The 12,888-nt window shown below is 46.1% G+C and overlaps 1 protein-coding gene across 1 annotated transcript in view; it reads left to right on the top strand.

The window, feature by feature from the left end:
• Positions 1-2,536: 2,536 nt before the first annotated feature.
• The window catches only part of LOC119165645 (synaptotagmin-2), a 45,725-nt gene continuing 35,373 nt past the window's right edge, over positions 2,537-12,888 (top strand). The window contains exon 1 of the mRNA XM_037417751.2: positions 2,537-2,774. Within this exon, the coding sequence (XP_037273648.2) occupies positions 2,715-2,774 (60 nt within the window). The 5' untranslated portion in view covers positions 2,537-2,714. The remainder of the gene's footprint in view (positions 2,775-12,888) is intronic.

The raw sequence follows: 12,888 nt of genomic DNA on the forward strand, positions 1-12,888 counted from the left end.
GTCTTGGTTTTCGTAAGGGTTGATGTTGTACCTAAAACACCATGTAGGAGCTAAGACAAAAAATTGTGTGATTTACTGACGCAGTAGTTGCCATGATGCATATGGAACGTCAGAAAATGCGTCGGCGGCATATTTTAAAACTCGGGCTCTAGAGTTAACTGGGACACCACCTATATCTAAGTATCTGTCTTTGTTGCTGAGTGCAATAGCCACGTTATTTTCTCTGGTGACTCCACCCCCGCCATGGTGGTCTAGTGGTTAAGGTACTCGGCTGCTGACCCGCAGGTCGCGGGCTCGAATCCCGGCTGCGGAGGCTGCATTTCCGATAGAGGCGGAAAGGTTGTAGGCCCGTGTGCTCAGATTCGGGTGCACGTTAAAGAACCCCAGATGGTCCAAATTTCCGGAGCCCTCCACTACGGCGTCCCTCATAATAATATGGTGGTTTTGGGACGTTAAACCACACATATCACTCAATCTGGTGGCACCACTAGTATATGAACGTCGGTGAAATCCATGTATTAAAGGTTTGGGCACGTGCGAACATTTCCACGTGGCTTCTAGCCTGCAAGTCATCTAGCGCACCGGTGGCCTCTTCTTTTCTTCTTGTTTTCTACTTTGGGTAACGTATGAACTTACGCCACACTCAATTGGCAACCCGCGCAACATCGCCACAGGAATACGCCATTTTAATTTCAGAATGTTCGACTCGACAGGAAATTCGGATATAATTTTGAGGTAACTTCCAGTAGCTTCCCGGAAATTTCCTAGAACTCGTAGAGCTGTGCGTTTCCCCGTTTATTAACGCAGAGACGCAAAATTTCGAGCCCCGTATTACGAGTGTTTCGGCGTTTCGGGTTACCCCTATACGCCATTGCAGAGTCCACGCTATCGGATTCGGCCTTTTGTACGGTTCGACACGCGCGCTTCCGGTGCCTCTCTATTGCTCTCACCGGGCTTTAGCGGTTGCTGGAAAGTAACGTGCAGCATGCAGTAAGAAGTAAAACCGGGACACGTGGATGGATATTTCATTCTTGGCGTTCACCGCAATGACTCCGTGAACCGTTAGGTCAAAGGAAGACCAGAAGGGCGATGTTGTAAAAAGGTGTTGTAAAAAACTGGAAATTTAGCAACATCCAACCCCAACGCTCCCTCGAAAAATAAAAAGGAAAGATCCACAAGATCCCGGAAATGTGGACATACGCGGAACATCATTAACGTATAATGATGATGTCGTTTCAAGAGTCAATGACGTCAGAGAAAAAGAGAGAGAAAACAGCAGGGCGTTAATATGAGAACCCACGTGGTTTAAAACGCCGCTCCAAATTTCTGTATCGCAGAATGAACCGCAAGAAAATGTTGGTCGAACAGGCAAGACGAGGGCCGGTTGACAGGCGCATGGAGGTGGAATTTATTAGTCTCAATTAAGGCGATCATTTACGCTTCGGCGATCTTCATTGTCTTCGCTCGGCGTCCGGGGGTACAGTTTATTACGCATGCGTACCTTGACGTCACTGAGGCGTCGCATGGGTCCACTCTTCACCAGGATCGTACTGTTCATTAAGGAACTCAAGTGAAGAAGACCCGACCCGCTTTCCGTTTAACCGGCATTCACAGCACGCGAGTCGTTTCGTGCGGTGAGGAGATGTACGCGATGGCTGGATATTGAGGGTAATCGCGAGCTAATGGAGTCGAAAATTTCGGGGTTTGCGAATGGTAGAAAGTGTGGTGATACAGGAGCGCACTTATCCCGGAATAAAAACGTCCAGCTTGCACGACACGAGCTTTGGAAGTTTAGTTGGGGCTGTCGCGGACGAAAGAAACTAGCTCAGGATAGGGAGTCAAAGAAAGAAAGAAAAAAAGAAAGAAAGGGAGAAAGAAAAAAGGAAGAAATATATAAGGATAGAAAGAAATACAGAAAGAAAGAAAGAAAGAAAGAAAGAAAGAAAGAAAGAAAGAAAGAAAGAAAGAAAGAAAGAAAGAAAGAAAGAAAGAAAGAAAGAAAGAAAGAAAGAAAAGGAGAGGTTAAGGAAAAGGAACGGCGGGGCGATGAGGGAAGTAATGAAAATGAAGTTAAGAAGATCGACACCTACTGAAGGTTCGTTGCTTTTGTTTTCTTTTTAAACTTTGAAAGTTCCAACCACCTCCACAGCCGAATTCCCGGGAAACCAAAATGACAAACAAATGCGAAGACACTTCACCTTGGCTCGTGCGTTAAGCGGAGACATTTAAGTACGCCCTTTGTGGGTGGTATATTAAATGGATGAAAAATAATGAACTGATAGCGAATCAGGAAAAAATAATAACGGACCGTCGCACGGGTGGCTGTCTTTCCCTTCAATCTTCATTACGGGAAAAACGGTCAATACGAAAGTGATAAAAAAAACGATACGAGACATACGAAGTGAGGAATAGAGTAGAAAAAAAGAGAGAATGTATCAAAAGGGATTCGCGGGAAAAGGTGTCAGTCGGGGAGGGAGGTAGCCCCTTTAGCGGGGGAAGGCGTGCGATGTGTTTGAGGGAGGAAGGGAAAGGGCCTCATAGGGGAAGTTCGCTTTCCCCCACCGTCGGCTGTTCCCGCTGCAGCAAGCAAGCAAGCGGTTGGTTCGTTCGGGTCGATCGGCGCCTGCGCACTCATCGGGCAACGCGTCTCTCCGACGGGCTCCGCCGCGGTCGTGCCGTGCCTGTCGACGTCGTCGCCTCCTCGACGGCTCGCAATGGCGGCCCGATCCAGGAGCTGGGGTAGCGACGGCCACTGGAAGCGGCTCGCCTTCAAGGTGAGGGCTCCACTTTTCGGCATGCTCACCTCTCACGTGTTAATGCCAAGTCGGGGGCGGGTGCATCTACTTGCGTTGTGCGCGACGTGGTCCTAGTGGAGACTGCGTCGGGACGTGATGCGCAGATTGCATTGCTACACCACACGGTAGATCGCTGCATCCCCCTTTTCTCCCTGCATGCCCTGCGGTGATTCTTCTAGGAAAACACGAACGAAACCGTGTAGCTAATTACAAAGGCCCGCGGTTTCACATCGACGCCATCTATGCAAGCAACAAGATGTCATTCGCATTATGTTCGACTGCAAAGACGCGGACATCTTTTTCTTAGGTGACCCGGCGTGCTTACACACAGACGCACGAAAGCCCTCCCTTTTCGCGCACTCCTTATCTCGATCGTTTTCCCCAGAAGCCCTACGAGGCCTCACAGCTTGCGCTCCCCAATGTAGCGAGAGTGTTGCGCTGGGGGAGATGGAAGGCAGGTGACAGGTGGATGGGCCGTCGCGGTGGCTCTTGGCGCGAGAGCGTGTTCCAACAATGCGGTAGACTCTGGTCGTTGCGTAATGCAAGCGAGAAAAAAAAGCGGGAGCAGGAGCTCTTGGACGCGCACGTAAATTGCGTCGGCTGGGATTTGCGTTGCTCGCTTCTGCATTTCGGTGCCAGCTCTGTACAGAGAGCCTTGGCTTTTTGTCGAGATCTGACGGCACGCTTGTAAAATTCCGTGCCGACGGTAACCCGCGGTGGACAACGATGGCTCGGTGACACCACATTAAACCGTTAACTCTCGAGCGTTGCACTGGCTGCTCTGCAGCAGGGCGGATCGCGTTTTGAGACGATCGGGAATCGAGTGAACGAGGAGGCCGTGGAGGCACTTGTTGCAAGCGGCGCAACAGGCCGACATAAGCGTGGTCCTGGATTCGCAGGTCTTTGTTGCGCTTCGCGGCTGTAAAAGCAAATATACGCTCTCTTCAAGAGAAATAAAGTGCTCTTAAGCACAGTTCGGCGTGACAGCGCTGACCGCCTGTCTTGTTTTTCTTGCGCTGAAGCATAGTTCGGCGTGACTGCACCAACCGCCAGCCTTGTCTTTTCTGTGCTTAAGCATATTTCGGTGAGACTGTTTTGTTTTGTTTTGTTTTCCTGGGAGGTTGGCTCATACCCACTCAGGGGGATTGGCCAAGAAAGTGTAGTGCAGTTTTTCTGTGATCATTTTAACTATGTGTAATGAATTGGTACTATAATAAGACTAATGTAAAAATAAAAACAACATAAAAAGAGCAAACGAAAAAAAACGGTGAGACTGCATCGACTACCTTCCTTGTCTTTTTTTGCGCTTAAGCATAGTTTGGCGTGACTGCACCGACCACATGCCTTCTCTTTTTTGCGCTTAAGCATATTTCGGTGTGATTGCGCCGACCACCTGCTTTGTCTTCTTTTTTCTTTAAGTTCGTGTATAGCATTACCTCAAAGAAACGGCAGACTCTGCATGCCCACGGGTACGCAGCGGACTGTTGTGTGCTTTTCGATCGTCCTGATCACAGCGAACTTGCGACAAAGTGCCTCGGGAACTGCCTCGCCTGAGTTAACCTTCGTTGCGCACGGAAGCCGCGTGACCCGGCCTCGTGACCTGACCTTGCTCCTCGGCTAACCGCGGAGCAGCGCTAGTGCGTTGTGGGTCGCCCGGGTATTTCCACTGGCGCGTTCCATTGGCTCTGAACAGCCACGTGCGCACTGATACGAAACCGCTACTTTTGGAAGCTGTACTATGAACGCCGCCTCCTCAAAATCGTAATATATGGCGTTTTACCGAAGAAAACTAATAAAAATGGGTGTTTTTTCAGAACCTTTAGCAACGCCCCCCTCCCCCTCAAGAATTCCCTGGCTACGGGCCTATAGTTTTTTTTCTCATTTAATTTCAAAGCATGATTTGATGGTTATACAGTTAAAAATACCTTTGCTAAAAACTGAGTGGCTGCCATGACAAGGTGTGTGCCCACCTCGTGATTTTTCTTTATATGCGCCAATGGGGATGCTCGATTAAAAGAAAATATGCTGCTTAACCAATCCTACGCAGTAATGAATGACGACTCGGAACTGTGAATGTCAGCGTGTTGGAAAGAATGATGCAACAATATAGATTTCAGCACTTCGCAGTCAACTCTGACCTTTTCTTCTTCAATCCTTCGACTTGCGCCACACGGGCTGGATTAGCTCGCCTTGCGCCCTAAACAGTCGTCACAAGCTGGGGACTTGATTATCTGCTATCCAAGCAACTTTTAAATTAAATCTCGAGGACTACCGGCATAGTACGGGCCCGGTAAGTGGCTCGGCTTCTGAAAGTGACGGGCAAATCACGTTCCCGAGTCTCTGTCCAGCACCTCGAGTAAGCACTAATAACAAAACTTTACTGCAACATAGCTTAAAACTGCAGTGTTCGCCAGGGCCATAAGCAAAGGGGGAAGGGCAAGCCCCTGCTTCCCGAAATTCGGGTGGAGGAGGTGTTTTATCCATGACAAATAATAAAAATGGGCGCTTTTCAAGGCTTTCAACAAGTGCTCCCCCCCCCCTCTCCCCAAATAAGTTCCATGGCTACGGATATGGTGTTTCTCCCAGCTCAAGCGTTCCGCTGTCAAGGATTGGTATTATGCGGGACTACCATTTGTGACTTATTCTCAACGGTGGTCGTTGCCATAGGCACGCGCGGAGTTCAGTAATACGGGAGTGGGGGGGGGGGGGGGCAAAAGTTTAGATTACTCCCTCCCTTCCTAATTTTTGTAGACTCCTTAAAGCATAAACTTTGATATGGGTGCATAAATTAAAAAAAAACGGATGAGGTGCTTCTCACAGCGGCTTGCCATTGGTGGCCGGCTTTCTAGAATGAGGAAGGGAATTGTTTTTGAATAAATTATCAGGGGCTCTGGGCAGCCCCTATCGCTGAAAATCCTGCGTGGACTTAATTCCTGACCATAGACTATTTCACCTAAACCATATGGACGCCGCCATATTGGACTGTTAAGTCGATGTATTTTTGTTTTTGTATACTTCTATGGGAACTAATAATATCATGAAACATTGCATGCATCAACTAAACCATTTGAATGCTTATGCGTCTACCCTATAGCATTGTGCACTGTGCGCAAGGGCGGCATTGCAACTATTCCGTGAAATAAACTACAAACAAAGATGGAACATTTACATCTGAATGAACACAAAGCGGGGGGTGACTTGTGTCCTTCCCTAATCGATCAGCCTTCTCTTTTCACCTTTTTGTTTTGTGTTAGGTGAGGAGCACGTTGGGGACCCGCGCTGTCGCGTGCTGCGGTCCTCTCATGCAGCTTGGTGCAACGCAGGCAAACCACTTATCAGAAAAACAAAACAAAAAAAACAGCAGACACGTGGGAACACATAGAGAGAAAATGAAATAGAAATAAATAGATATATAGAGAGCAAGACGATACATAAATAAATGAAAAAGAGGGAAAGAAAGAGAGGAGGCAAGAAAGAGGACATTGGAGCGAAACAAAGAAAAGTTTCGTAAATATACACTAGAGAGAATTCTGGCGCTAGTGTCAAAAGGAACTGCCCCGCCGTGGTGGTCTAAAGGCTAAGGCACTCAGCTGCTGACCCGCAGGTCGCGGGATCGAATCCTGGCTGCGGTGGCTGCATTTTCGATTGAGGCGAAAATACTGTATGCCCGTGTGCTCAGATTTGGATTCACGTTAAAGAACCCCAGCTCGTCAAAATTTTCGGAGCCTTTCACTACGGCGTCTCTCATAATCGTATGGTGGTTTTGGGACGTTAAACCCTACATATCAATCGCGTCTAAAGGAGTGGCAAAGCATGGCGCTTCAGCGTGCATTGGTATTATAGGTAGTATACGGATTTTGTAGTCCTCATATGTTACGCTTCTTTTAGCTTCGTGCAGCTTGAAGTTGTATTGTCAGGAAACAACAATCAGCAAATGTCCAGCAGTTTCACTTCACCGTCTAAATCTTTCGGCTTACCATTTCCAATCGGGTCACGAAGTTCAAAAGGGTTCGTTTTTTCCTTTGAACCGAAACCAAAACACGGCAATAAGCGAAGCCTAAAGTGACATTCACCACCCTCAAGTACGAAGATTATAGACGGTTTCAAGGTCACAAGCGTTGTACCCCACAATACTTCCGGTAACCTCATTTACCATTTTTATAACGTCAAAATTGAAAGCACGTTTTCAAGTTCCTTTTATACGTATCAAATGTTTCTCTTTAGTTTCCAGATAAAAGAAACGTGTCTGAAGTTCAAGGGAATTCCTTACATTTATTATGCAGCTCAAAAAACATTTATTTGAATATATTTCATCAAATAAGTAATTGAAAGTGCAGAAAATTGACGGGCTATTTTCTAAAGCTCTTCTCTCCCACCGAAGCTATATCGGCTCATCGGTGATTGAAACCGGATGTCATCAAGGGGCTTTGTAGGGAAAGGGTCTTAACCGTGTACCACCCATCGTTCCTATGGTCACTGAATTATCGCAGCGCCATAGTCTCCTCTAGTTAATTTCAGGAAACTCTGTCGAGCCCCGCAACTTCCTTCAGGCGTAGCACCAATAAAGTACCTTCATTTGCAGTAGGGATTCTATTTCCATTTTTGATATATATTGGAGCGTTCGCTCGAGAAAGCTAGGTGCGCACTAATACAACAACACCCTTTTAAAATCATGCTTTTTCCCCGACCTCCTGACGTCTCTATGGTAGTTGGTTGCACTCTTCGTTTATTTCGTTGTCTGGCACAGCCTTGTGAACGCCAGTCACAATAAACAAATCTTGATGTTCTCTTTCTCTTTTGGTGCTCTTTCCGTGGACGGCCATAAGTGGTGTCACCGTAATCCTCTCGGGGCTGTGTTAAACAGCCGTGACCCTGCAAAAGTGCATTTGCGGAGCTTCTACTCCAGCGCGCAGCCCAGCATGGCGGCGTTTTTTTTCCGCTCATGTGAAGACTTACAGATTAAAAAAAATACAGAATCCACGGAGTGAGTAAGGATGAGTGGGGCGAAGTGTCCGTCCGTCCGTCAGTTCGTACAAGCGTCCATGTGTCTGTCAGTTCGTACAATCGTCCATGCCTCTGATTACTTTCGAGAATGCAGACGGTGCGCGGGTAACACTGACGACACGTGAGTCAAGAATGCCGAGCGCAAGCGTCTTCAACGCACCCGCCGCTCTGCTTCGTTCATGCCCCACCAACGATCCGCCACGTACGGAGACTATCCAGCAGACTGAGAGAGGCTCTCGTTCTCCGCATACCCAGGCCCAGCCCGCGCAGCAGCAGTCAATTGGAGAGTAGCGGACAGCGCCCTCTAGAATACCCTCCCTCAATTGTAGTCTGTATGTACTTCTATGAGACAGTGCCGTCTATTGTACTGATCGGGAGATACTGCCTTTCTTTCTTCCTCGTCTCTTTTTCTCTCAGTTACGAGTGACGCAAGACATAGTTAGACTAAGAGGAGGTTCTCGCCTAATAGGAAATTGAAGGTGACCGTCATACTTCCCTTAGGTGTCGAGTAGTGGCAATTTCACGTCGACCTTGGGTTAATCAAGGTCGACGGGTTCCTTGGGTTAACCTCAAGGTTCCTTGGGTTAACCAGTATAACCAGTATGATTTGTCTAACGCATATACCGCCAAATAATAGTCATTGAAGTGCGCTTCCTTCCTTCTTTTTCTTCTGCATTGGTAAACACTTTTAATTGTTTTTTTCTGTCTCATTTGTTTTACTCTCTTGTGAGCACCGATTACTTCAACATAATGATGTCGGCAGCTGCTGCTTATACGCTGTTAAAAGTGTGAAACCATTCAAGCATTGCTCGCTTAAGTTTCATGCCTTCCTTCAAATTAATTATATAGATGGCAAATAAATGTATTATGAATAATGATATAATAATATTATTTTAACAACCTTGCGTTTCAATCTAGTTTTCATTGCACTGCCGAACTGGGTCTGAGAGGTCATGCACAAATAAGCGCTTTGTTTAGGTTCTGCTCTGCAACGCACGCTCACCAGGCAACCGGCTGTCTTTCCGATGAAGGCATTTCATTATTTGAAATAATTATTCCGGGCAGTTAACTAATTGGTATCACAAGTTAACCTGTGCTTCTTATATCATGCCTACGCAACGGTCGAACCAAAACGATTTGTTTCACCTCAGCTTGATACCTAAGAACCAAGCTCTTAGAGAAAAACCAATCTTCGCATATTGGTAAAATACAACTTCAAAATCCCGTAAACACTACTCTTACCACCAGACGACGCTCGGTAAGCAAGAAAACGCTCGAAAAAAAGTGCGGGTGGCGACGCTGCCGTGATATTCGAGCACTAAACACCGTGACGTCATTAATTTTGACGTTGTTCACAGGGGCCCAAGTAGCTTTTGATCAATAGAAATGAAGTACATTGGCATCGGCTGATGCCATAGACATAGCATACGAAGTTTTAGATAACTTCATCGTGACAATGCCGCGAAAATTCGAACAATACATTTTGAATTGGCAGACTTGACGCGTGGCAATTTTGGCGCGAAAAATAAATATGCAGCTTCAACCTTAATTTTATATTATAAGAAGGAACGAATGATAGTGAAACTTGTGACAATAGGGTTATCGTAGTGCAGTTTATCGATCTAAACCAAGTCATTGCTGCTCTTTAATGTCCCTTTCAAGCTCGAAGTGAAACGTCGGGTGTCCGCAGAAAGCCTTCCGCGCCGTTGCTTAGCAGCCGTGCCATCCTACGGCGACAGTCCGCGCCGACGCCAGGCCAGGTTTGCCCGCAGCAAGAGCCAGGCGCGAGCAGCTGGAAGGCCCGCCCTTTTACTGGGGGTGCGACAGCCAGCTTGGCGCGTTGGTTCTATCCCTGGAGCTTGGACACTGTTGCATAGTCTGTGTCAGGCTGTGGCTCCATTATATATACTCTGCCTACATTAAGGAAAGACCCAGTATAAGTCCAGACGGCGACATGTCTCTAATATCGATCAGCTTCGGTGGTTCCTGGTTCTTAAGACAACCCTGTAATGCCTTTAAGCAGTTATGTCTTGAGGACAATTGTGAGAAAACCCCTTTAGCCTTGATTTCGAGTTCGTTCAAAGAAAGAAATGCGTAAAGCATTATTTCATGCACAACTTATATAGCCCTAACTCTGACTGAAATACGTTGGTAAAACATGTATATTTGGTGTAACTTCATTATCTCGCGTTAAATGTAAGTGGACCAGTTCATTGCTGAATTTCGGGCTTTAAGTTCGGTGTATAAGATAATATACACCAAACATAACAGGTTCGAGTTTTATACGGCTAGTGTAAATGTTCCTGTTTAAAACAGTTTTCCTGACATTCCTGAAACCCGAAGCAAATTATTGATCGGAATTGCTTGGAAGAGGAAAAAAGAAGAAAGGAAAAAAAAGAGAAACACGAAACAAAAAAACGAAAATGTTTAGTAGTGAGGGGAATATTGGCACGTGTATCTTTAGGAGGCGTGACTACACGAGTTTGTTCCGGGTGAAAAATATGCGTAAAATAAGTATTTGACTGTACACTTTATCATTTCGTCTATAGGCCGCTTCGTCACGGTGCCTATTCATCATTTTGATCGATATTGATTTTTGCGACGCGTTGACCCGAGAGCTCCGCTCGAAGGAAAACGGCAATAGACACGCAGCTTTTAGACTACACTTCCAGCAGCACATATTGTTGCCATAATGTTAAAGCAGCGTGTGCAGTGTTGAAGAATCATTTACAAAGTTGCGCCAACGATGGGTATTTTTTTTATTTCTACATACTGCAGCCCAATTCAAGGCTATATCAGGAATGGTATAGAATGGAATACTAGGTATCAGAAAGAAATGCGAGCAAATATTACAAAGGGAAAAGCAAGCACGCTCGCAACAAAACAAAAGTGGAAATGAAGACGATTATGATGTTCAATGACTCCAGCTATGAAGTTACTTAGAGGTAAGGAGCGAACATTACCAGGCAGAGAATTCCACAGTTCTATCGCACGCGAAAAAAGAAAAAAAAACACTGTATTTAGGAGTATTAGTACTACGAGCAAAGAAAGGTGTTACACTCAAAGCTTGGGGGCTACAGGCACAACTTTCATCGAAAGATGTGATGAGGTTAATGGCAGAAAGGCTGGAGGAGGCGTTAATATTTATACACACAACTTTAACGCTTCGTTTTGATATCGCAGAAGTTGTGACGCCATGTTGAATGATTGAAGGGGTGGTGGTCAAAAAGAAGTTGCGGCTAAAGTTGTCAAAAACTGAACAGATGGATTTTCGCTAAATGTATACCTCACAAGCTACTCTGGGAAACCAAAGTATTGCTTGGAACCGAACGGCAAAACTTTGCTTTGTGATTTAAATCTTTATCTCCCTCTTTATCTTATGTTTATGTGACATTCAAAGTCAGTGAAGTAACAGGGAAAACGTGAGTCAAAGCAGCTAACCTATTTTTACTTCAGTGCAATCAATCTATTTCACAGTGTAGGCTAATATATGTGCATCTGTTTCGTCATAATGGGTTTTAGCCTCGCGGTTGTGTATTCACAACAGCAAAACTAACACTGACACTGTAGACACACGCGCACGAAAATGGTTGGGTGCGTGTATTCGAGTTTGCATGACCTTATTATTTCACGCCGTGATGTGCACAAACAACAGAAAAATTAGGGGACCCTCAAGCTTTACCTATAGGAGTTGGGCACGATAGCGACACCCTGTTCAAACATTTACAGCATGAAGCCTGTTTGAATTTGCCATGCACCCACTACGCGGCCTTAAGAGAATAGGTGCAGTAGCGTGTGTTGCTTTTGTAGTGGGGCACCGGCTTCCAACCATGGAGTTATGATAGTCACATGTTCTGACGCCTGTTGGCAATGGATGCTTGACCACGCATTATTACTGTAATATTCCATGCTGCATTATGAAGAATAAATACATGACGGATGTGTTTGTGAAGCATGAAAACTACTTTCACTGCGTTTCCAAACAGAGGAAGTTCTTTTCAATGTTTGCGCAAGCAGAGCCATGTCCGTGTGGTAGAACATCCGCTTGCCACGCAAACAACCCAGGCTCCATCACCACTCGGGCCCCCAAACCCCTGGTTCGGCTCCCACTCTGCTCCAGGGTGTTTTTCTCATTTTATTTACTTCATAGATTTTGGTCGAGCATAGGATGGTGATTTTTTGCTTGCAACTAACGACGTCGACACAGAATTCCTACGAAATGAGCTCTTTAACGCTATCGCGTTAATAAATAAAACCCGGAAAACAGTCTGACATAACCCATGTCACAACGCACAAAGTGAGCAACGTAGATTCTGTAGCGCCGCGAGGAAATGCATTTTTAAACTCTAGCTAGAGTTGGCAGCGGCACCCTGCATATATATTGACGACTATGATCGGGAAGGTGAGCGATAGGCGGCAACGACATCCACGGAAATTTAATTAACTATCTCGTGTCATGCAATGTGTGTGCCAATGATGAAGCGAGGCAAAAAATATTCAGAAGAGGAAGCAGATTCCGCCCTGGCGCTACTTCGCTCTTACATGTTAATGAAGGCCAAGTGAGCGGTTCTTAACGAGAAGCATCTCTTTACGTACTGCAGGCACTTTTTGCGTATCCATCCATCCGTCCATTCATCCGTCTACGTCTGGGTGCACTTGTGATCACCCCCTTCACTTGGGTCAACCAAAATTTGTGATGGTAAGGTGGTTCGACAAAGATACACCTAGTGATGGCATGACTAATAAGGCAATCCCTTCACGTATGTCATAAAACCCTTTCCAGCAGGCAGGCGGGCCACGTACCCATATACAGATGGCGGATATTTGCCACAGGTTGTTGACAGTTTACATCCCAGGAACGGAAAGAAGAGACAGACAGAACGACAGACAAACAGCTTTATTGATATCTTGAGGGACTACAGGCGATAATAAGTCACTGGGGCCTTGAGATCGCCGCTGGCTCTTGGAAAGTCGCAATAGGGCGGCCATGTGCAATCTTTTGCCCGTGTCGTTAGTCTGCACTGCTATAAGTTATCATGATATTGTACCAACAAGGTCAAATCGCCACCCTATCGGCCGTGCCTCTCCG

Source organism: Rhipicephalus microplus, chromosome 8 (assembly GCF_043290135.1).
Source record: "Rhipicephalus microplus isolate Deutch F79 chromosome 8, USDA_Rmic, whole genome shotgun sequence".
Classification (NCBI taxonomy): Eukaryota; Metazoa; Arthropoda; class Arachnida; order Ixodida; family Ixodidae; genus Rhipicephalus; species Rhipicephalus microplus.